Below are 25841 nucleotides of genomic sequence, written 5' to 3'. Positions count from 1 at the left end.
GGTATATGGCTTTTTTTTTTTTTCTTTTGAGCTGCAATCTTAAACTGTTCCCATCTAATTTTTCTCTGTTTTTGCATAGCAAATCTTGTTTTTAGAGCAGCCCCACTTACAGACAGTGAAGGCCGGCCTTCTCCTTCTCCTTGAGCTTTGAAAGGAATGCTCACCTCTGGGTGCCCACAGCAGTTGGGGACTTCTTGTCTCATTCTCATTGTTGCCTTTACCAGGGACTCCTTTTAGCCTCACCTAGCCACAGATTCCGTCTGCCTCTAATTGCACATGTCATCAATCAGTAAGGAGGACTCAGGCTTCCTCAGCCATAGGAGGGGTGGAAAACAGATTCAGCTGGCCCTGGGGCTAAGCAATGCTATCCCAGTAACTTGCCCACCACTGCGTAACTTCCCACTCCTCCCCTCCTCACATACAGAGCACACTGTTTTGGGCAAGACCCACTCTGGGTTGAATTTTGCCTTAAAGCCACATAGCCCAGAATTATAAGAGCTGTAAGGACAAAAACCATATAGAACCGAGGTACCTCTGGGCAGAGGAGACTAGAAGCATCATTATTTTACTCTCTCCCAGTGCTACTGCCTCATATTTGAGTGACCAGGTGACAGGTGCATCGCCAGGACTCCTGCTCTTCCTTCTTTACAAAGCAATGCTCAGTCATCAAATCACCCTCAAAACGCTGTGGAGGGCACCTTGGCAGGACCAGGGCCCAGAATGCTTGGTCCGTGGGGTTGAGGGCCCCTCTACTGGAGATGGGAGAGGCTGGTCCAAAGTTGGGGCTCTGGGCCAAATATGAACCCTACTTAGTTCCAGTCTAACTTTTACCTAAGACACCAGGAGTGTGTGACCTGGAGAAAGAGCCACAAAGAAACAGTGTTAGGGACTGAGATACTGTACTTTGTTTTTGACTTGACAGGTTTTATTTGCCATTTTAGTGAAAAATGTGTACTTTTACTTCAGTCCCAGACTGAACCTAATCACTGATAAGCTTCATAGCAGCATGACTACCTGAGAGTAAGAATGTCAGGTATGGGTTAGGTTTCTATAGGGTTGATAACATGACCAGGAGGGACTCGCACTGCTAGCTGACCTGCAGCTTGGAAGCTTTAGTCTGGTACAAGGCTGTACCAGTCTTGGGTCTTGGGATGATTCTGGGTCCAATAGCTGACCACGACTCCCAGGACAACAGTGGCAGCCCCTAGAATCTCAGTGAGGTAGTATCACCATAGTCACTCAGACTGGAGGAGATTGGACCTACAGGAGAATAATGAGGATCTGAGAGCCCACTCTTCAGTCCCCCACTTTCCTACCATTTATCTGTCTGAGCCCCCCTCACCTGGAAGATATGAGTTTTAGCTCTCTCAGTTTGAGTACAGGACATGGAGCTAGCTAATCGCTGGTTGGTTGGTTTATGTCTGAATATAATTATAGGTTCATTATGAGACAGTTATATTTATTTCAAGGAAGAAAACAGTCATAAAGTTTGAAGTGCATTAGATATTCACAAAATAAAGCAAAAAAAAAAAAAAAAAGTGCCAGTATCATCTTTTAAAGCTTTTGAACATGCCCCCCAAGTCCCCTTCAAAATCTCTCCAGTAGTTGACTTTGACCCAAACTTGCTCTAATTAACCTTGCTGCACCTCTAGTACTGGGTTTTCAAGATAAATGAAAATCTATTCCTTGTCCTCATATACCCTTGACTGAGGACACATCTGCCTGTCATCAGAGGTTGTCCTCCTGGAGCATGTGGCCTTGGAATGTGTCCCCACAGAGCAGGGGCAGGGACATCTGCCCAACCAGCCAGATTGGAGACATCCACCCCGCTGTGGCCAGGCAACAGATGTCCCTGTCAGAAAACCCTCCTGTCTCCATTTCATGCCCTGCTGGTAATCAATAGTTACTACCCAATCAACGAGTGAATTTTTTATTTAGTAAGTTTGATTGTTTCTATGGTGAAATGTGCAACCAATTTTGGAAGAAAAACCCCAAAAACTTATAAATGCTTATTAGGTTCCCAGGTTAGTGTCCCCCTATCCCCAGATCTTATTTGACCTATATAATGCATTTAAAGGATCGCTGGCTCTTTGGCTCTCAGATACTAGCCTCAGCAGAGCTTCAATGGGGAAGTGCCCTTAGAAGTTCAGCCTTGGTTTCCAGGAATAGAACTGCCATTGTTTAGTTTTTAAGAACTCATGATTCTTTCCTGGTGGGATAGAAAGTAGTACTCAGATTTCTTCCCCTTCTTTTGTCCCTAAAGCTATCTATAGAGTTTTGGAGACTTTCAACGGGTCTGTCTTCTTATTGCAATTTGTCATGTACAAGTGACAAGGAAAATGGCTTCTTTCTTTGTGCTGTCTTTGTTTTGTTCATTTAGACCAGGAATGACAAAACGATTTAAGCACACACGTGCTCTTTAAATAATGAGAGATTCTATGGGGTGCTAAGTGGAGAGAGAAAGTGCGCTGTGGTTGATTAGTGGTGTCTCTCATGGGCATGGAAGTGGAGGAAAGGTAAGTAAGTGCCATTATTTGTCATTCCTGATCAAGATCTTGTGAAAAATCAAGTTCACACATAGATGCTAATACTTAAGTAGTGTTTACTCTGTGCCAGGCACTGTTCTAAGTGCTTTATATATATTAACTAATTTAATGCTCAAAGCAACCCATAAGGTTTTTACAAACGAGGAAACTTACAGTGAGGAAACGTACACATAAGGAAACTGAGGCACGAAGAGGTTAAATGACTAAGCTAGGAAATGGGAGCGCTGCGATTCCAAGTCAGTGGGTTTCATTCCGGAGCCCATGTCCTTAGCTGCTGACACTACTGTTTTCTGTTGGCTAGTGAGATGTCTTTGCTTTCCAGGGACTGAGGTAAGACTCAGCTGCAGTTCAGAAGAAAATGTAAAATCGAGTTTACAGACACCTATTATTTGGGGGCCTTAGGCTCTAGAATAACAGATAAGACAAGGTCTAGGCTAGCCTCAGCAGTGAGGAGAGAGTTGCGTTTGAATTCCACCTTCCTCTCAAGTTTAGGTAACGTTTCTGGTCATTCCACCTCCACCAGCACTGCTGCCTTCTCACTAGAGAGTAGGAGAATGGGAAGGGCAGGGGGATGGACATTTAAGGAGTGGAAAAGAGAAATCCCTTTGTCTCCAGGCCACTTGACTGGGAAAACCATTTTGAATGGCCATTTTTAATGATCACATGTGAGGGACACATGTACATATAAAGAGAGAGATATACTTAGTGTATCAAATGATATATCTTTCATATTGGCTAAAGAGACTTTAGAGCTGTTTATGTCTTCCTTTATTAATTACCAACTATGTATTGAGTACCTATGCCATGTCCCACCCATACTGTGCTAGGGTTGCGGCTGTGGTGAGCCAGAAGAAACACGAGCCCTGCCCTCCCTGAACTTACGGTCTACTCATCCAAATAATGACTGAGTGTAAGGTGCAGCTCTGGTGAGTGCTGCAGAATAAGGTCATTGGTCCCTGGAGAGCAGATGGCTGTAATAGAGGGAATGAAGGACAAAAAGTGGCCAGAGCATGTGATTTCTTAAAGGCTGTGTTAGAATTTTGACTTCATTTCAGTGCAGTGAGAAGCCATGGTGGGGAAGAGGTTGGGAGTTGATGTCATATAATCAGAATTATTCTTTCTTTTTGAAAGGTAGTGTGACTACACTGGGAAGAGAGGATTAGAGAGGGGTGCAGAGATACTCGGAGGAGTCCAGGCAAAGAGGCCATAACAGTTGGGACTGGAGTGGTTTTGGCGGGAAGGAAAGAAGTGGAAGGATTCTAAAGATGTCTGGAAGGCAAAATTAGCTGGATTTGGTGATAGATTAAATGTGGGTGGTGAGGAAGAGAGAATGGGCAGGAGAACAGGTAGAAAGAAGGATGGCAGTCTTATTGCCAGAGGTTGGGATGCTGGAAGAGGGTCAAATTCGGAGTTGGAAGGTCATCATGTGTTGGAGGTACTTTTAAGCTGTCCCAGAGGAGATGTCAAACAGGCTATATTTTTATTGTAAATGTGTACAGGGTTATAAATAAGGCTCGATAGACTGTCCTGGGAAATCGAGTATTGGGGAAGAATTTTTTAAAATATGTAATTTGTTGATTTTTTAAAAATCCAAGCAAATTTATTTTCATCTAGAAAATAAGAATCTAACAATGACCAAGGAAATTAATAAAGGTAAACATGTTACATAATTTCCCTAGGTATTATCATTTTTTCATGTTTCTATGACAGTCTTTTCCCATAAGCATTCATATTTTAATTAGTTGTCATTATAATCTACATCCAATGTGTAGTAGGATTGTTTTCACTTACCATTATCCCAAATATTTTCCCAAATTTCCATATATCTCTCAAATACTGGATTTAAAATATGTTGCATGATAGTCTATGCTTTTGATAAGTCATGGATTATGCCTTTCTAAGCAACTTCTCTATTTTTGGATATTTAGTTGATTTTAAGATTTTATTATTAGAAATAATAATCTTCAATAAATATCGTTATGCATACCACCTTTTTTTTTCCTCTTGCAGTTTTCTTAGGACGTTTAGTGGTTCAAAGCATTTGAATGGGCTTACAGATCTTGACATGGTCACGTAAGATGCTATAGGACCACAGGCAGGGCTGTGGAGTGGTCACCATAGAACAGAACTGTGACCGCCACATGGGGCATCATCACATGTCTTTGGGTTCAGTGGCCAGTGGTCCTAACCCCGTGAGTGAGTGCTTGACAAGGTCCCATGCCACCCGGAACCTTTCGTCTCGCACCTGCTCATTGTGCCAGCTATGCTTAGAGGTTACTGTAAGGCTCACCCTCTTGTTCTCCTGGGCTGGCTACTTGCCTCCTCCCAGGTCTTCTCTTTTTAGGTTAGTGCCACAAATACTGAAGAACCAATGGAAGCCCCTGAACTAATGGAATCCCAAAGGGACTGTGTAAATAGGACTGAGCTTCAGAAGCCTTCAGGTTTTAAGATTGCAGTGGGGTTGCCGAGGCTGCCTAGGACTCCCATGGGTTTGAATGGGGCTCACAAGACCTTCCATGACCTGGCCCCTCTCTACTAATTTGTCTTTTGTTGCCATTGCTTCTCAACGTATCACTTCTGGTACACCCAGACTAGACTCTGCCTTTGTAAGCCCTGCCTTGCCTTTAAGACTATACTGGTTGCAATTCTTCCAGGTGGCTGCCTCTGACCTCCCAAATTACTGTCCCTTTGCTGTGAACTCTTACAGTGCCTTTAGTCCCCATTCCAGGACTTAGTAGATAATTGTAAGTTTTTTGGTAAAGTTTGCTTTTGTATTTCTTACTCTCCTGGAGGGCAGGAAAAATGGCATACTTTCCCCCCTGTACCCTTCAGACCCTAGCTGAAGTGCTGAGTCCTTTGCCAGAGTTCAATAAATCTAATGTGACCCATTATATTCAAAATATATGTGCTACATGATGCAGTGTCAAAGTATTTTAGCCATTCTTCTCTGAGGCATTTTTAACAACTGCTGAGGATATTATTTAAATACTCAAGACGGACCATGTTCAGATATTCTCTATCTAGTTGCAGTCTAGGGGTGATGGGAACAAATTAATGCTGGGAAACCATAACCTAGTCACTTTCTGTTTCTGAGTCCTTGATATGCACTAAGGTGGCAAGAATAATTGGAGGAGGGGACCAGGGTGGATGAAGAGTGGTAACAAGCACTAGAGTATCTGTCTGTTCTAGAAGGAGGTATCTCTGGCTCCTGGCAACAGTACTTGTGTTTGTAGTGAAATGACGTGTACTTGAAAAATTGGTCCCGATGTGACCCTGCTATCTTGATGACTCACTTTACTGATTGGGTCAATGTTCTGATCATCAGGAGTCTTCAGGGGAAGGCACCACAGTTCACCCTGGAACCTGGAGCTTCCCATGTTCTCCGGGGGACAGCCTGGCACAGTGGGGACCCTCTGGCTGGGAGTCTGGAGCTTTCAGACAGGGCTGGCTTTGCCTCCCCCGGCTCACAGCCCTGCATAAGGCTGGGCCTCAGCACACTCATTTGTAGAGTGGCATGCCCTAACTCGACCACCTCTAGGCTCCTCTGTAACGGATGAAAAACAAAATGATTGAAACTCTCTTAAGGGGGTAAGCTTTGGTGCCATTTCTAACTAAAAATGAGAAATAGGCTCTTTGACACATTTAATGACACGTGTTAGTATGTGTGTAGAACTTTACACTTAACTTATATTTCTTTCTTTCTCTCTCTCTCTCTTTTTTTTTATAGCCAAACATCATGTCAATGGCAACAGAACAGTTGAGCCTTTCCCAGAGGGAACACAGATGGCTGTATTTGGTAAGATATCAACTCGGAAAGAAAACCCAAATTGTGTGCAAAGACTAGTGCCAAATTTCTGAGTTTTAGCAAGTATCCTTAGGGCTTCAAAATCTGGGCTTTTCTGGATATTTACAAATCATTGGAGCCAAAAAAAAAGAAAAAAACAAAACAAAACAAAAAAAAACCCTACTGAGTTCTTAGTATTTCTGGGATCAGAAAAGCTTTTTCTGTAGAATTGAATATGCTTTTTTCCCCCTCACCTTGTAGACCAAATATCAGACTGTGTATTTGCTATTTCTTATGTCCACACTGTGAATTAACCTGATAATTTAGGGGATGAGTATTTCTTTCTCAGGAGGAATTTTTTTTTTTCTTCCACATTGATATATAACTTTGGTAAAGCCTGGGTGGGATTCAAGTAATTTTGAGTTGTTATTCCACAAAAATCAATCTAGTTGAATGACCCCTGTCTCCTCCACTATGAATGAGAATATTCCTTAGGAGAAAACATCAATTAAAATGTTTTAAGCAGAATAACATCTAACCCCTGAATATATATTTACCACATGCAATTATGTGGCTGGGCAGCACTTCTCTGTTGGAGTTCAAACCTTTTGGTAGGGAGGTCCTTTTTGATTCATGGTTTCTTATGTCACCTCAGTGTCCTTCAAAATGTCTCTATATTTGGCACCTCCTCCATTCCTCCCTCCTCTTCCTCTTCTTCCCTTTTCTTCCTTGTATTCCCTTTCTTTCTGCCCTCTTCTCCTTCTCCTCCCCTCGTCTTCTCTCCAACCGTGTCCTGGGAACTATCCCTTATCATGCTTTCTGGGGTTTCCATCCCTGTCCTCTGAATTTTCAACTTTTTGTTTCTTCTGCTTCCTTCCCCTCAGCCTTCAGACAGGTTCTGTGATCTCTCCCATCCTAAAAGCCTGGGATCCCCTGACTTTACCCCTCCTCCAACTTCCTCCTGCCCTGCTCTGAGTGCTAGTTTCCTGCACAGGCTTTTGTTGTATAACTGCTTTAAGCACTGAAGCGTCTTCGTGCTGGAAATTAGCCTCAGGACAACCCATCTCTCAATTAGCATATTCAGGATAAAATGCTTCATTAATCCCAGAGATGGAACCAGAATTATTAATCAGTGATGATTAACAGTTGAAGAGTTATGAAACAGGGAGCTCACTCTGCCTAGGTGTTTGTAAATCTTGCTTGTGTGGGCTATCATCTTTTAAAATATACTGATCAATGGTTAGGAATTATTATGCTCAGAAATGTAAACGGAGAATTTAATTTTTGCAGAAAAAAGCATATTGGACACTCTGAAAATGTGTGCCAAATATTTGATTTGTTCACTTTCATCTGCGGAATTATGTGCAGATAATGCCATTCTACCTAAGTTGTAGGCCTAGCGTAGCATCTGGGACCAGGGGACAGCAAATGCGACATCCATATTCAAAGGGTTCTTTTGATGATTATTTTTGTCTTTTAGATTTTTCAACCCTAAGACATGTTAGAAACTAGGTTTCGTGTCATACTGGGAAATGTAAAAGAAGACTGACCTATCTCAGCAGGTTTCCCTTTGCCGTGATACTGGAGGAAAACGTCATTCCTTAAGGACAGTCCTAGTATCAGGCAGGCCAATGACATTGTTTGGCCACAGAATTGGAAATATCTGTGAATAAAGCTCTATGATGACATTATTTATTATTATTATTGTTGTTATTGTCAGAGGTTTGGTTTATAATGGCTTCCCCCAAATCTTCACCCCCTTTCTTGTTTGACTTAGGGCAAGCCACCTCTCTCCAAGCCTCGGTGCTTTTCCCTATAGAATGAGGAGGAGGATGGGTGCTTTGAGACCCTTCCCTTTGCTTCTACATTTTACACATTCAGGACCAAAGGCTCATCCTGCAGCAGGCAGCCCCTGAGAAGCCCACTGTGAATGGCCAAGGGGTGTGGTTTTAAAAGAGATGAATCATGTACATAATTTGTATGAGTGCAGAATCATGCAGATTGTAAAATAGAATATCTTTTGACATCTAAGAAATTTTACATTGTTAGAATTGCAGTTTGCCTCTTCCAGATGCTTAAATTAAGGCCCCTATTTTGGTCAAGTATATGCTAGCATTTTATGTTAATGTTTTTAAAACTGTTCTCATTTCTATTACTTATCTGCCTGGCCTATATTGGAGTGAGGGAGCAGTTGGCTTTTGGGGTGGGCTTCTCTCATTCTGGGTTGTTTTAGTTATATGCAATAGGTCAAACTAAGTGTATAGCGCTTAGCTCTTTGACATATGATGGACATTTAATACTCTAAGAGCCTTGCAAGGCTGGCAGGATTTATGTAATCCCCGGCTCAGGAAGGTCATATAATTTATTCCAGGTCACTCAGCCAGTGAGAAGGTGGCACTACAACTGTAGCCCAGTCTAGCTGATCCTGAAGTTCACATTCTTTTTACAGTGTCCCATGACTCTTGGGACAGGTTGAAGATACCTTGGGAGAGTCAAGTAGATTCAGACGTGCCTTTCAGCTTGATCCATGCTCAGAAGTGTGATTTCCAGCTAAGCCTGTTTGGCAAGTTGATTTGTGAATTTCTGTGTATTCCCAAGGTGCTCTGAAGGACTCTTGAGACACAGCTTTTGCTAGGAAAATACTGCTTGGAGTGACATCTCCTACTATTTATTTTTTCACCTGATTTTAGTAGCATGTACTAATGTACAGGAGAATGTCTTACATGTACTTGACTATGAGTTCACCAAAGCAACAATACCACTTTCTACTTGCCTAAGTCATTCTTTTCTCTCAGAGGTCTTAATATTTTATGTTAAAATTGTATCCCTAGTTTCAGTTTTATTATCTATTAATTAATCATTTGAATGTACCTTGCTATCTAAATAGGAACTTTAAAATTTAATCCACTCTGAAAGGGGCCATTGAACTGCCATTCGGCACTTAGATTGGAGTGGATAATGGAAGGAAGGGTGGAGAGAGAGACAGGGCCCACTCTGTTATGAAAGATACATGAATGTATTATTAGATCAAGTGACCAGAGAATATAAAGATGGTTCCCTGGTTTCTGGGACATAATCTTCACAGATTAATTTTAAATCGAGATGTTCATCTTCTCGGATTTTCTCTGTGGCTCATTGATGGGTCCTTTTCTTGTTTTTCTGTGACCACAGTTCTTTAGCCTCTTTGTTGCTCTCTCTTCTCCACACTTTGGGACAATGATAATGAAGGTAATAGGCTCTGCCCTCCTGTGGGTTTCTCCTTGTCTGTGTATGATGCTCTCTTTCAAGTCAGTGAGAGCCCCTTTTTCCCAAGCTGGGGAAGCGGAACCGAACATTTTGCAATTACTTAATGCCTTTGTTCCCGGTAGCTGAGAGGGCCTTATGGTCAGCATCCCTTTAATCCTATACCAGGCCTGTGAAGAGGGCATTACTGTGCCCCTTCAGAGACAGAGAAATGGAGACACCCAAAGATGAAAGAAATCTGGTCAAGTAGAGGAAATGCTTTCTCAGGCAGGAGGACATTCACATCTCATTTGCCAGCATGCTGTGCCTGACTTAGAAAGGTCTCTCTGGCTCGCAGTAACTTAATGAAGGTGACATCCTGTTGGCAGTGGGCCACTCCACGCATGCGGAGAACACAAGCACCAGCCTTTCCATGCTGGTGGTTCCTAAGCGTGGAGCAGCTTTTCATTTTATTAAAACTATTCCATAGTGAAGGACATTTATCATTTTAAAATAAAATGACAGCTTATTAATTGAGAAGAGTGCAGAGAAGTTGGGGGTTGGAATTCCAGTCTTAATTTGTGATTTTTAGTACAAGTTTAAAACATGAAATACAATTTTTTAAAACTTTAAACTGTGGTATGTGACCATTAAATCCATCATCTAAACTAAGGTACTTTTGAGAATGAAAAGAGTGCTGTTAAAAATTATGTTAAAATAATGAGGTATATGCGGGTTTGGCCCCTGGTTGGGGTGCGTATGGCAGGCAGCCAATCAGTGCTTCTCTTTCACATCAGTGTTTCTCTCTCTCTCTCTTTCTCTCTCTCCCTTCCTCTTTATCTAAAATCAATTAACATATCCTTAGGTGAGGAATAATTAATAATAATAATAATAATAATAATAATAATATGGTATAAACCTGGAGGATTTCAGACAGCTAGAATATCATGTCACCCTATAATGAAAATGTATATTATAAAATATTGTGCCAACAGTAATAAATACACATTGAGTAAAGTTGAATTGAAAAGTAACGAAATTAGATATATAAAATGAATTGAACAAGTGAAAACTTATAATGCAATAGACCTATACTATAATATACCTATAATATAGCATTAATACCAGTAGTTACTAACTTACATGACCCCTGGTTGGTTTGGCTCAGTGGATTGAGCGTCGGCCTGCGAGCTAAGTGTCGCTGGTTCGATCTTCCAGTCAGGGCACATCAGAGAAGGAAAACTCTGACTCCAAAAAACCTCCGCTGCCTTGCGGCATACCTCTTCAGGGGAAAGGCTAAGGGAGTAAACCCCGACAGAAAATCCGGAGCCGGAGTCCCTAAGGCGGTTTGACGTTGTAGTCAACACCGGCAACTCCTGCGGCGCACCTGAAGCCAAGCTGTATTGACTCCGTCTTTCCCTTGGACCCTTCAGCTGCGAAGAGAGGGGGGGTCTGCTGCATGGGCAACAGCAGACCCTCCATATCACCCTGCCCAGGCTCTGTAGCTTCAGCTTCACTGGAGAGGACACTCCAGCGTCATCGCAAGATGTCGATTCAACACGGGAGGAGACAGATACCGTGTCACTCCCGAGTCGGACTGCACAGCCATTCTCGGCGGTGCAGATAGACTCTTAAGAAGCTACACCATCGTCTCTCGAGACGGACGGCTGCCGACGACTAACTTAAATGACTTTACTCAATATATATTGTTATATTCTTTCTGAATGACTTGAAATTAAAAGGTCATATTTATAAAACCATAGTACTTTAATAAGAGATGCGGAATTTATCTGACTATACTCTTGCAATTTTAATATTGTACTAATACTGTCCAATGGTGTAGGTTAATGAACTCTCAATCATTAGAGGTGTTCAAATGATAGAGAGGTCATTCCTAATCAGTTGGGAGGTCAGACTAAATAGCCTTTAAGATCTTTTCTTGTCAATAAATGAGAATTTACTTAGTTTCAGAATGTTAAACGTTTTTGAAAAAATTACTTCTAACTGGAAATTCTTTGATCCTGTGATTTAGAAACTCACATCTAGGTTGTTTGAAGAGAGGTAAGATTCTGCCATTAGACATCATATATTCAGGAATTGGTACCAAGGGTCAAGAGCAGAAGTGCCTCAGTGAATTCTTAGGGTTGTCATGGGGTTTTTTTGGCTCCCAGTAGCCTGAGAGCAGTGGCTCTGTGAACTCAAATCCCTGCAAACCTCTTTCCTCTGTCAAGTTCTCTTAGGGCTCTCCAAACAAGAGGGAACAGAAGACAATCCAAGACATTATGAAAATGTGCTGATGATCTTATTACACCTGTCTGTTTATAGCCAAGGTGCCAAGACTTTGCTAGACTTGTTCTTGAATAGCTTTGTCAAGGACTGATCCCAGAGCAGGGGCCAGAGCAGGGCCTCTCCATAGACGCAGCTCACTCTGGGGACTCACCCTCAGCACCCCAAAAGAGAATGAGCTCAGTGTCTGTAAGGCAAACCAATTATAAGACACCCCTTCGCCCCCACCATTTGAATTGGAGGTGATGTCTGAAACAGCCACAGTTATTTTGTCTGCCAGCCAAGAAAACAGCATTGAAAGCAGCAGGCAATATGTCAGACTTCAAAGGAAAATATATTGGTGTCTCATTGGCTTGAATCCAACATTATGTTGGTAAATAATCAAATCCTGGTGTGGCATATTTCTCCCTGAACCTTGACTGAAAACTATTGAAGACCATTCTGTCTTCATTCTAGGAAAAAGGCCAGAAAGAATGACTTTGAAATGTGTTTATAATTAACCAAACAATCTAAATTCACAAGACTGTTAGAACAGCAGGCTGCTAACTGGTGCGAACTTCTTAAGTGATGAGGTACTCGGGGAAACAAAAATAGGCCTTCCTTTCATGGTAAGCTCAAGCACCTTTAAGGAACAATAATTGGTCACTTAGAGCCATGTTTTAAGATACGTTTTGTTTTATATATGTTTTTCATGTGTGTGATGAACTCAATTTTTATTTTCTTTTTGAGTGTGGAAAGGTCAGATAATATGGGGAAGGAAGGGGGAGAAGAGACCTCTCTAAGCCTGTTATTGAAAATCCCTCTTGGTGTTTGTATGGCATTGTTTGGGAGAGTGCAGCCCACCAGGTCCTGGAGAGCACAGCTGGAGCTGGAGAGGGCATTCTGGTGTTGGGAGGGGGAGGAAGAGTGGTGGTGGGGATATATTTAGGGGATGGAAATGGAAGCGGGAATGTGGGTGGGGATTTCTGTGCTTAGAGTAGGGAACTAAACCCATGGAAACTCTGTTAGGCCCACTCTCATCACTGGTCTAAATGGAATTTGACTGATGGCTTTCTTCTGCATCGGTACAGACTCTCAGAAAATACCATGATTTCTCTTTTGGCCCCAACTATGGAGTTGGTTGGTTTTGGCTAATTTTTTTTTTAACTGTTATCACTAGTATACAATGACTATACATTTGACTAACTTTTAAAAAAGTTTTGAAAATGAGAAAGATATTTAATTTATTTTGCAAATGTGGCAGAAATTTCTTATATTTCTATGGAGGAAATATGCTCAGTATGATGTGCAGGAGAAATGACCATATTTCTATTGCTTCTCTAATAATTAGCATTTTCTAGAAGAGAAACATAGATATAAAAAACAACAAAATGGAAAAAGTTAATTGTTATTCAATTTAACTCAATTAACATTTTTAAGAAAAATACTGAGCCCTGTGTTGCAGATAACTTTTTATATTATATTCTTTCTCTTCCTTTTGTTCTTCCCAACCATTTATCTTAGGTTATAAAATGAAACAAAGGAAACTTAAGATATACACAAGACATGCCAAAATAACATTTATTAGATTTACATAAATACTAGACCAGAGAAAAATATGAGAAATGAAATATACAAAAATATGAGAAATGAAATATACAAAAATACATTCCATAATTCAGTTTGCCAAAAATTTGCCTCTATATTCCATGGCAGTATTGTAAAGATCAGTTGGTTGTGTGATCGATTTCAGTTTTCAAAAATTATGGTAAAATATACGTGATATAAAATTTACCATTTAACCACTTTTAAGTGCACAGTTATGTGGCATTAAGTACATTCACATTGTTGTGCAACCATCACCACTGTCTATCTCCTGAACTTTTTTTATTTTTCCTAACTGAGATTCTGTACCTATTAAATAATAATGCTCCATTTCTCTCTCCCCCAGCTCTAGGCAACCACCATTGTACTGTCTTTCTCTGTGAGTTTTACTACTTTAGGTATCTCCTATAAGTGGAATCATTCCATAGGTACCCTTTTGTGACTGGCTTATTTCACTTGGTTTAATGCCCTCAAAGTTTATCCATGTTGTGGCATGTGTAAGAATTTCATTCCTGTTTCAAAGCTCATATTCTGCTGAATGTATATACCACATTTGCTTATCCATTCATCTATCAATGGACACTTTGTTGCTTTCATCTTCTGGCTATTGTGAATAACATTGCTGTAAACATGTGTGTACAAATATCTTTCCAAGAGCCTGCTTTTATTTCTTTTGACTATTTATCCAGAAGTGGAATCACTGGATCATATGGTAATTTCATAATGGCTGAACCATTTCACATTCCCATCAGCAAAGCACAAGGATTCTAATTTCTCCACATGCTTGCCAACATTTTTTATTTTGTTTGTTAATAGCCATCCTAATGAGTATTAAGTAGTGATTCGTTTCCGTTTTAATGATACTGAAGATCTAGGTGCTTCTTGGAATCATAAGATTTTCTGATTCTAGAACCAGAAAGGGATTTTTTTTCAAGGGTATTTATAAGGAGGACACTGTAATGTAAGCTAGCCAGCACTATGGCTGATAATAACCTTAGACTGAGCAGCATGAGGAGGTCTGTGAGCTGTGTCACACTGCTCTTCTCTTTGGGCTTCTGACCTCCGCCAGGGACAGTGTGGTTCACGTGCCCTCATGGGTACCACCGGGTGCTTCTCTGGCAGGCGGTCTCTGGCTGAACCCAGAAGTTCTTGTCTGTCAGCTGAAACAGTCAGTGGACTAGTTTATCTTTTAGGGAATTTTCTACTGATGTTATTTTTCTCTGTGGATTTTGAAATATATTTATGTTTTAGTTCTTTATTGTGAACTATTTCAAACATATATAAAAACAGAGAGACCAATGTAATGAAGGCCACTCACTGAACTTCAACAATTATCAGTTAGGGCCGAATGTGTTTCATCTATATGTCCACTCACTCTCTTTCCTCCACCCTAGGTTATTTCAAAGTAAATCTGAAATATAATATAATTTCAACCATGAACATTTTGGTATATATCTCCCAAAGAGCAATTTTTTAGAAAACATACCACAATGCCATTATTGTACCTAAAAAAATAGTTCCTTGATATCATTGAATAGCCCATGAGTCCATATTTCCACTACTGTCTCAAATTTTTCTCAAACTATTTTTTTGAATCAAGATCCAAATAGAGTCCATACATTACAATTCGTTGTTATAAATATTCAATCTTTTTTGATCTTTAAGCTCATCTCTGTCTTGTCCTTTCCCTTGCAGTTTATTTGTTCAAGAAATTAGATGATTTATTCTGCACTGATCCCTTCAGTCGGGACTGAATGATCATGTTATTCAGGTCTCTGTATTTTCTACAAACTGGGGGTAAGAAGTCTGATTGGAATCCATAGGTGTGTAAACCATTCAGGAGGCATTTAACTATCAGTCATCTTTCTTTTGGTGAAGTTTTCAGCCCTTAATGACCATTTCCTAGATCCATTATTTTATTAGAGGCTGCAAGATGGTAATATTTTCATTCTAGCATTTCTGTGTGTTTATGAACTGGAGTATTTCTACAAAAAAAAAAGCTTCCCTTTTATCAACTCTTTGGTGACTTTGACATCTAGTTTGATTAAGAAAGCAGCTTCATCTTTCCTCCTATTTACCATTTTGCTCCATGTATCTGAGCACAGGCTAAATGTATATTCATGACTCAGAAGCATATGTAAGGATAGTTGCTTAAGTCAGAAGTGATTTAACAAGAGACGGAAACCTCTTTAATTTGACTGAAAGACCACTTTCACTAGGGTATTTAACACATTATTGATATTTGTAACCATTTGGTCAAATGCTTGAAAATGTAATCACAGTAGACAGGTTGCCTCAACAGATTTGGTAAAACAAAGAAGCAGCACATCGTCAGGTGACAGAAGGTTATGTCTCCAGCAAAGCTGGACTGAAGGAGCAGCAGGGGACGTGTTGCCATGTGGGTCTCAGTCCTGACCTCAGTGATCCCAGGTCAAAAAGCCAGTTCCAGAGAGGCCCTGAGGGCTGGAGACCATCTTGCTTCTCGACATGGAATGCTTTCAAAATATTGAAATGATGGAAATGGATAAGCAGCCAGAAATGACAACGCTTCCCCAGGAATGTTGCCTTCCTGGAAGACAGACAGCCGGGCGGTTTCACCTGGGGCACTTTTCCTTGCCTGGGCTTCCTGTTGTAAGGAGACAGAGGGTAGCAGGAGGCTTATTTATCAGAGTGCGTTTTCCATACTCTCTCCCCTCTGGTTTTTACAGGCAGAATAGGTAAAACTATCTGCAGTTCTCTCGGCCACACATTTTGGGATTCATGAAGGAGAGCTATTTACTGACCCACTTATTTTTTTAAGTGTTACTTTATTTTTTATTATCTCATGTATGTTTTTGATAAGTTGTCTCAAATTCTTCTTTTGGAATGGTGCTGTTTATAATTAAAGTAAACAAAAGTAAAATAATTTCCAAGAATGAAATTTCTGAAGTCCAATACAATGTACAATTATTTTGGAGGGCAATCAAAATCCAGCAGTGCCTCTTCTATTTTTTTTTTTTTTTTTTTTTAGAGATAACTGAAGATGTTATCACTGAAACCCTAGGAAGGTGGGATTCAGTTGAAGCCACATATTTGATCCGTGCTGGGAAACAGTTGTTTAGCCCAGCATATTTTTGGCCAAAACAGTGTGAACAGTGATGAAAGACTCTGAACTTTTCCTAAATTGTGTAGAATTTAGTGTCTGCAAAACCCCAGGTGTCCATATATATACCAGGAGCTCTTTCACAAAACTTCTTCCATTCTTCTCTTGTGTCAACAGTGCCCCAGGACTTAGACGAAGGGTTATAGTTGGCCAAGACCAAGTTTCCTCACTGAGCCCAGTGGCATTGGCATCCATGCTGGTGCTTGCCAGGTGGGTGCCTTTCTGGTGTAGATCCCACCATATATTCTTCCAAGTCTCAACTGTGATCCTCAGACTCATGATCATATGGAAAGAATTCATGATAGTTCCTGGTAGCCCTTATCATGAACACACTCAATAAGATGTTTTAAAAATATACTCACCATAATATGAGTAAAAACATCCTCATATATTACATTCCAGAATCAAACTTACTCAGGAACCAGTGCTGTTTCTTTTGTGGGGAAAGAAAAGACCACATTTTTTTATCTCTTTTAAAAAGCCCTAGCAATCCTTTGAGTCTCAAATATCTTTCTCTGTGATGACCCTTTTCCAGCTTCTCAGTTTCTGTAATACTGTCACTCGTCAGGTCAAGGTGAAAATGTCTCCAGTGGAAGCCTGCATCCATCTTGCCTATAACACCCATGTATTCATTTAGGACTTGGGAGAATTTATTGTCACCCTCTTTTCCACCAGGCTTCCTCCTCCCTGGTGTATGACCTTCGTTCAGGTGGCAGTGACATTTGCATTGAGAAGAGCAGTAGGGTCTGAATTCACCTCATGGGGAACATGAATGCGGGAGAGTTTGGGGAAGGCCATCTGGGAGAAATTTCAGGAATATGATGACACTAAAGACAGAGTAAGATCCACCTGAGAAGCTAAGGAGCTGTCATGAAGGCATGGGAACTGCTTCCTAGCATTCCTTTCTTTTAGGTGAATAAACTGTGATTTGTAAGTACATCCTTTGGCCAGGCCTTACCTAAACAGCTTCATAGTAGAAATGTGCAAAAGGGTGACCACAGGGTGGAAAAGGCCTCACTGGCATGATTCAGCACCCAGCCATGCTTTCCCATATGTTAAAAAAAAAAAAGAGCTGGATTCCTAAGCAGATAGTCTGTGTTTTAATCCTGGTACCAGCGCATAGGTCTTCAGTGACACACAACAAAAAGCTGGGCAGGTGTACCAGCTGAATGACATAAAGCTTTTCAATTTCTGTTAATACATTGGTAACTGGACTAAAAATATTGCCTCTGTTTTTTTTTCTTCCATGTAGAACATTTTAAATCTATTAATACCTAGCAATGAAGTATCTATAAAAACTACCACCAACAACAACCAACTTTTATACTTGTATAGTAATTTTCACATTTTAAAGTATTTTCATATATATAATTTCATTTGTACTTCTTATTTAACTCTGAGATGAGAAAACTGAGGCTCAGTGTGATTAAACAACTTTAGGGTCAGGCCACTAGTTAATAGTAGAACTGGGTTTAGCGCTCAGATAATTTATTCAAGTACTAATCAAATTGTTCACTTATTGCAGCAGGATACAAACAGGAAAAACACCTCCCTCTCAAGGAATTTACATTCTAGTAGGATAGGACCGTAAGTGAGGTAAATATGTAAAGTATATGGTATGGAATGTCAGTTTGATAAGTGCTGTTGATTAAAATAAAACAAGGAAGGAGAATAGCAAATGCCAGGGTGAGGTTGGGGTGGGGGGAATGCAATTTTAAAAAAGGTAGTCAGGGAAAGGGGTGAGGGAGGTTGCCATGCAGAGATATGTAGATAAAGGATCCCAGGCAGAAGGAATGCAAGTGCAAAGGCCCTGAGGCAGGAATGGGCCTGGCATGAGGCCTGTGTGTTGGGGTGCAGTAAGTCAGAGGGGAGGAGGAGCAGCTGAGGTCAGAGATTAAGAGTGAGTTAAATCATGAAGTACCTGTGTTAACTCTGGGGTCTTTCACTTTTATTTGTATACTATGGGAAGCCTTTAGAGGATTCTGGGCAGAGGAGTGACGTAACATGACTTATTTTTTGAAAGAATCTCTTTGGCTGCTATGTTGAAGATAAAATGTTTAGGATGGTGAGCAAAGAAGCAGAGGTACCATTTAGGATGCTATTGCCTCCTCCTAGTCCAGTACTTTTGGCTTAAGTATACACTGCTTTAATTAATAATAATAATAATAATAATAATAATAATAATAATAATAAATCTTTACACCCTTTTGTGCTTTCTCAAGTACTGTATTTTCATAGTTTTTAGAATATAGTTGACCCTTGAACAATGCAGGGGTTAGGGGCCCTGATACCCTGTGCAGTCAAAAACCTATGTAGCTCTGACTAATGTGGCTCAGTTGGTTGGGCGTTGTCCCACAAAGTGAAAGGTTGCTGGTTTGATTCTGGGTCAGGGCACATTCATGGGTTGTGTGTTCAGTCCTAGATCAGGGCGCATGCGGGAGGCAGCCGATTGATGTTCCTTTCTCTCACTGATGTTTCTCTCCTTCTCTTTCTCCCTTCCTTTACCTCTCTCTAAAAATAAGTGAATAAAATATTTTTAAAAAATCTGTGTGTAACTTTTGACCCCAAAGGTTAACTACTAATAGCCTACTGTTGACCAGGAGTCTTACTGATACCATAAATAGTAGATTAACACATATTTTCTATTTTGTATTATTATATATTATATTCTTATATAAAGTAAGCTAGAGGAAATAAAATGTTATTAGGAAAACCATAAGTAGGAGAAAATATATTTACAGTTCTATATGTATTTTTTGAAAAAATCTTCATATAAGTGGACCCATGCAGTTCAAACCTGTGCTGTTCAAGGGTCAACTGTATTTTCTATCCATGTGTATTAAAATTTTTAATGGCTCTTTTAAATGACATAGTAGCTAAAAACACATACAAATATTTTGTGGAGAGTATTTTGGTATTATTCTGGCTGTACTTATAGATTAATACTAATTGTATTTTTAAGCTGGAATGGATTGCAGTAAGTCACTAAGAATCATGTTGAATGTATGCATTGATTCCTTTCAAAGTGGGTTGTTCACAGTGCACCAAACAGTTTAGAAGCAATTCAAATTGCCTTTTTGGTGTACACAAAGTGTGGAGTGGAGCACAGATCAAAAGAATGTAATGATGTGATTTAAAATATGAATCAGTATTTTAAATAAGACTAAGATTTTTCAATGAAGTAAATCAACATTTGCATTAATCTCTTAACTCTTCTACCTCCGAACACTGTTCGAATGGAATGTCAGATATTTTTTATCAGCCAAATTTGGGTTTAAATCCTAACTCACCTGACTTCTGAACTTGAATAATTTCTGAACCTCTAGCTGAGGATAATTTTATCTCTGGATGAAATATTTTTAAAATTCAGTTGTCTGAAGGGACTGGAAAACAACCAAATGTTGGTCTTTGGACAGAACCTAGAAGAAACATAGTTCTTGAAATAAGGAAAGCAAACTTGGTAAGCAGCACATTCAACCAGTGTTTTCCTTAAGTTCAGTTCTCATTTCCCAGTCGCTTATTAAAAAAGAGAGAAAATAGAAAGTGGCTATCATGCTAGGCTGAAGAGACAGAGGTTGAATCTAAGGGTTGCTAGAGTAGCTAGGAATCGATGGGAAACATTCTGGAAGGAAGGAGGAACAGAGGGGTAACTCCAACATCTAAGCAAAATTCCTTCAGGTCCATGGCTGCCTCTGTCTGCATGTACAATGTGAGACTCCAAGGAAACTAGGAGAAAGCTGCTTCTAGAAGGATGAGATTTCAGCACCTGCTTGGTTCTTTGAGAGAATTGAGGTTCAAGTCCTACTAAGTTAGACAAAAAAAATTTAGGCTTCTCTTAGAAACTCTAGGCGTAAAACTAGGATAAAAGGTTACACCATAGGGCTAAGGCGAAAAAACAAAATAAGCCCATTTAAAAATTAAAAAAAAATTTTATTGAACTTATTGGGGTGACATTGCTTAATAAAATTAAATAGGTTTCAGGTCTACAATTCTATAACACATCATCTGTATATTGTGTTGTTCACCACCCCAAGTCAAGTCTCCTTCCACCACCATTTATCCCCCCTATACCCTCTTCTGCATCCTCCCACCCCCTTTCCCTCTGGTAACCTACATACAGAGCTGGCATCTCCGTCCAATGGCCCTCCTGTTGGGGAATCTGCTGCCTTATTAGCCCATACCTGGGAGCAGGCATGGCTCCTCTGCCCTCTAAGGGCTACAGACCCACCAGTGCACAGTCTGAGGAGTAGATAATGTGGATTCAAAAGTATGTCTATGAGGAGCAGAAGAAGGAACTCATATTCAGCTTAGACAGAGGAGGTCCATGGAGTTTCCAGGGCTGTCTTCAAATGGCCAAAGGGTCAACAGGCTGTCATGAGGAAGAGGGGCAGATTTGTTCTTTAGGACGTCAAGGGAGAGAATAAGAGCCAAGGGCCAAGGAGGGAACGTTCCAGGGTTTCAGCTCTGTGGATGGAAGAGCTTTTTATGTATCTATTTTTAGAGGGAGGGGAAGGGAGGGAGAAAGAGAGGGAGAGAAACATCCATGTGGGGTTGCCTCTTACCTCTTATGTGAACCCAACTGGGGAACCTGGCCTGCAATCCAGGCCTGTGCCCTAACTGGGAATCGAACTGACGATCCTTGGGTTTATAAGCTAGCGCTCAATCCACTAAACCACACCAGCCAGGACGGAGAGAAGAGCTTTTTAATTGTCATTAGATCTTCAGAGGTGGACTGGACTGTTCCACGAGGTTGAGGGCAATTCAAGCTTTGATTGGGGAACTTTACTATGACGCTAAGGGAGTTTTTCCCGTTAGTACGGCATTTAAGCTAGATTAGAGGAAAGGTTCCTTCCAACCTTGGACTGGTTCTTGAGCCTTGTACGCTTCAGAAACTATTCCCGGGGTAAAGGATGAAATACAGCAATGTGTATAGAGAACCTGGAACCGCATTAATCACAGTGCAAAGGTACAGTGGAGCGTAACTGTCTCTATAGGCATGTTTTAAATTAGAGAAAAGACTGCAAAGAGTAATTAATCAAATTAAAGCAGCATTAGGAATTGGTGTGGACAGAAGGCAATTCATTGTCATCAAATACTTAAAACATCAATCAGACTCTAGTTGCTATATGGTTATGTTTTAGCAGAAGGTATTTGAAAATTTTTCAGTTTCCAGTAAAAGCAATGATAAGGAATGTATTGTCTGGAAATAGTTAACATGATGTAAGTTTGCTAAAAGGTAAAGCTAGCAAAGAAAATATACTGAGACCTGATATCTGCCTCCTGTATTCATCTTCTTTGGAAGAGAGTCATAGCATTTTAGAGCTGAAAACCATCTGCAAATCCCTATTCTGCTCCCTCCTCTGCTTGACAGCTGAGCAGCAGGGACTTGGCACAGGCCACCCACAGCCAGGGTCTGTGAGTGTGTGTCAGTGACCAGGGCCACCTCTGGTCTCAGACCTTCTGAGTTGTGTTCCTGGAATTTAACCCAGGACATTCCCCCTCTCTGTGCAGGTCCCCGTTCTGGTAAAGAGTTCACACTAGTTAGACTGTGGCTGGAATTTGGGTTTCAGTTTTTCTCCCTAGTCAGAGCTTGCTCCTCACCAGAGTGACCCCATCTGGATGTCACTCTTGTGCCTTTAAAGAGGACAGGGAGTCACGGAAAGGAGGGCCTTGGAAATGTGCAGTGAACAGTGCACTGTGTCTTTGCTATTGACTCTCTAGATACTTTATTTATATCCAGTAAAATCCCATTACAGAAAATGTAATTCCAGCAGAGTGCTCCGTAAAATCATGCTGTTTGTGCAAGATCCACATGGACTGCCTTTTATTTAGGAGGTGCCACTGAATTCTCTGTAATGGGTAATGTGCTACAACAGAATTATCCTTCAAACCCTGTATCTATAATAGGGAGCCTCTGAATTCAGCTTGCTTACAGGGCTCCACAGCTTTCCACAGACCAGCTTCTGAGGTTGTTTCTAGGGAGACAACGTGGGATAGAGGAAGGAACATCAACTTTGAAACCCAGGCAAGCCTGGATCGGAATCCTGGGTCTGCCTTGGTTCTGTGTCTTTGGGCCAGTGATCTAACCTCTGAATTCCCACGTTCTCATCCTTAAAGTGGGGCCAATACTGTCTTCCTTTAGGCTTATCTTTTATGTGTACAAAAATACCGATACAATGTGTGGTTCCTTATTCTTCTTACCACATAAAGAAAAAGATACCAGGTTATATACCTACCATTTATAGCAAAAAATTTATTTGCTCACTGATTACAGTCACAAAATCACAATTAAAGTTGAGGAGAAGAGGGAAATAGATTTCAATTCTTATAATTCTCTCCAGAGAGCCCTCAGCAATCAAGCTGGATGTTGAAATAATTCAGTTCTACTCAATTTTCAGATGCCAATTGAGGCTGAAAGTGCCCTAGTGAGGGACCCAGAGTCACAGACCTTGTGGTGTCCCTGGTTGAGGCTAGCATTCTTTGTGCTTTGGGGTGACAAAGACCTGGCTGGTGAAAATAGGCAGGCAGGAGGCAGCGAGAAGGCACAGATGGGAAGAGGCATTAAGCTTTTTATAAAAGTGATGGGTTCTGACGTCACTGTTAGAGAAGGGACATCTTGATTTGAATGGTAACCAGTAAGTTACGTGCTGAGAAAATGGAGACCCTGGCTCAGAGAAATTCTATAGGCAGAATCCAGGTAGGCTGCTTCCTAGACCACAATTCCATCTGTCTCATTTGAGGACTGAGCGGAAGGCTCTCAGGTTCAACCACAGGATGATGTGACATCTCAGAGAGCAAGGGTGGCAGGGGAAGCAGCTTTGACCTTGGGTGGACTGAGGGAGTTTTGAGTATGTGCACATGTATGTTGGGAGGGAGAAGGTGGTACCAGCGAGGAAAATGAGAGAAGAGATTGGAAACAAACACTGAGTACCCACTAGGTGCTTCACACATTTTATTCTTTTAGTGACTCCGTGATTAGTATTATCTCTATTCCTAGTTTATAGATGAGGAAACTAAGGCTTAGGGAATATGAGAAGCTTCCCTGAGACCACACAGGTTTCAGCAATATAGACCTGGTTGAAATACAGCATTCAGGACTTCTGAATCCATGTCTACAAAGAACCCAGGATTTGGTAGAGGAAAGAGATAGGTGAAACGAGAACTTTTTCCATTCTGTGTTCAGCAGTACTTTTCTTTTTTTCTGCGTATAAACACTGAGTTTCTACTTTAGCAGCCTCAAAGGAAGATCTGTACTCTCCATAAACTGACATTATGGTTTCTAGAGATACCGCCATAATTATTAAAGATGATCCATTAAATTTTCAAAGAATTCCAGTTCAATTCAACAGACCTTTCCCCCCAGAAGAGTGTAATACAAGCAAGGTGCCATGCCAAGTGACAGAAGGAAACCCATGCCAAGTGACAGTGAGGTGGGCCCCACATACTTAGTTGACGGTGTAGGAAGGGGTTACGACACAAAATCCAGCGGTTGTTCCACTGGGTAGGCTGAAGAGAAACCTTGTATCTGAATGGCATTCTCCAAAGACCTAAGGGAGATGGTGATTTCTGAAATTGTTCTGGTGGATAGGCAGGATTTCCAAAGGCAGGGGTGGGGGTGGAGGATGCAGGGCAGGGCAAGGCCACAGGACAGCCCAGGCAGGTAGTGACAGGATAGTTTTTGGTTGGCTGAGTGGGTATAAGAATTTAAAAACTGCCTTAATTTTGTTGGTTATAAAAGTGACATGTGCATTAGAGAAAATTTGGAAAATATGTAGAAGCACAAATGAGAACCAGAGGAAGCTATCATTCTAACATTTTATTGTATTTCTTTCCAGACTATCAATCAATCTATACAATTTTTTTAAAAAACACCTCCTTTTTGATCATGACAGTTGGAATACATACTTCTTTTGAAATTTGGAAAATACTGGTGTATAAGAAAATAAAAATCACTGCTAATCTTATTCGGAGATAATATCCACTATTATATTTTAGTTTATTACTCCTGAATCTGTTTTTCAAAGAGAATACATTAAACCAAATATGAGCAAATTCTTCATACTGTTTAATATCCTGCTCTTTCCCCTTAAAATAATATATGAATAGTTTTCTGTGCAATTAAATAATATTTTATTACAGATTATATACAAAAAGCCATCATTTATTAAATACTTTAATATTAAATATTTAGATTTTTTCAAAAATTTTAAATTATAAATAATACTGTTACAACATTTCTGAAAAATCAGTATTTGTCAATTAAAAAGTATTTCCATAGAAGTGTTTCTTAGCTGTAGAATAATCAGATAAATCAGGTAATTTTTGCAGATTACCTCTTTGTGGTTTTAAAGGAGACAAATGACATGTTTGAAGGTGTACATGATAAAAATCCACCTGATGGCAAAGTGAGAGAGGGTGGCAGTGAGGGAGCAGCTGGGCAGGCTGACAGTGGAAGAGGCGGTGACTAGCTGGTGACTGAACTAGGGTAGCGGTAATGGGAACGGAGCGAGAACATAAAGGACTGGATGCTAGGAAACTGCTTAGGCTGAGACAAGTAAAGGATGGCTGCCAGCTTTCCTACTAAGGGTCTAGGAAAATGCTGATGCAACTAAAACCAAGAGCGGTATCAGAAAATACTGGCTCGGGTGGTCAATCAGGCATTAGCTATAATGAATTCAGGGTGTCAGCTAGCCTTCCAGCTGGAGGTACCCAGCAGGGAGTTGGAAATGGGAGTCTTTCTAAAGCTTTCTTAGGTGGATGGTTAAGGGTTAGACCTCTAGGTTGAACCATTTTTCAAATAGCAGATTAGCGGTTGGAATTTTATGGAAAAGGCTGCTTTAAAAGTGTAAAAAGGAACTTAAACCTGTACCATACAAGCAGGCTATGGAGGCAAAATGCTCTTGTTTCCTTGAACTGTCAGAAACTGTGGAGGGGTTGGGGGAGAAGTACAGTCTCAGGAGCGGCGTGGCTGTGCCACTCTTGCTACTCCGTCTGACTCTCGGGGATCCTAATAGTGGTGTGGCTCTGGAAGTGACTGTGAGCACGGTTGTGTTCTGTGTGAAGTCGACAAGTGGGGAACACTTTTCGAGCAGGAAGAGGAGGAACATTTGGATAAAACGTTGGAGGAACATGTGGTCACTGCACATGTTCTTCTGAAAGCTCAGCTTCCCTGTTGGTTTCCACTCTGACAGACAGACCGCCCTTCCTACCCCATCTGCTGGCTGGGGGTTTGGCATGCTGTGGCACCTTTTGTGGGCAGAGTTAGCGAATGGGGTGT

The 25841-nt window shown here is 40.8% G+C and overlaps 1 protein-coding gene across 6 annotated transcripts in view; it reads left to right on the top strand.

Moving 5' to 3' along the window:
* Positions 1-25841, top strand: part of MSRA (methionine sulfoxide reductase A) — a 384072-nt gene that overhangs the window by 150550 nt on the left and 207681 nt on the right. For all 6 annotated transcript variants that reach the window (XM_090289002.1, XM_090288997.1, XM_090289000.1 and 3 more), the window contains exon 2: positions 6274-6342. In XM_090289002.1, coding sequence (XP_090145128.1) covers positions 6274-6342 — 69 coding nt within the window. The remainder of the gene's footprint in view (positions 1-6273; positions 6343-25841) is intronic.

This window comes from Furipterus horrens, unplaced genomic scaffold, assembly GCF_987537825.1.
Source record: "Furipterus horrens unplaced genomic scaffold, mFurHor1.1.pri manual_scaffold_10, whole genome shotgun sequence".
NCBI classification, from domain to species: domain Eukaryota; kingdom Metazoa; phylum Chordata; class Mammalia; order Chiroptera; family Furipteridae; genus Furipterus; species Furipterus horrens.
This window is presented reverse-complemented; position numbering and strand designations above follow the sequence as displayed.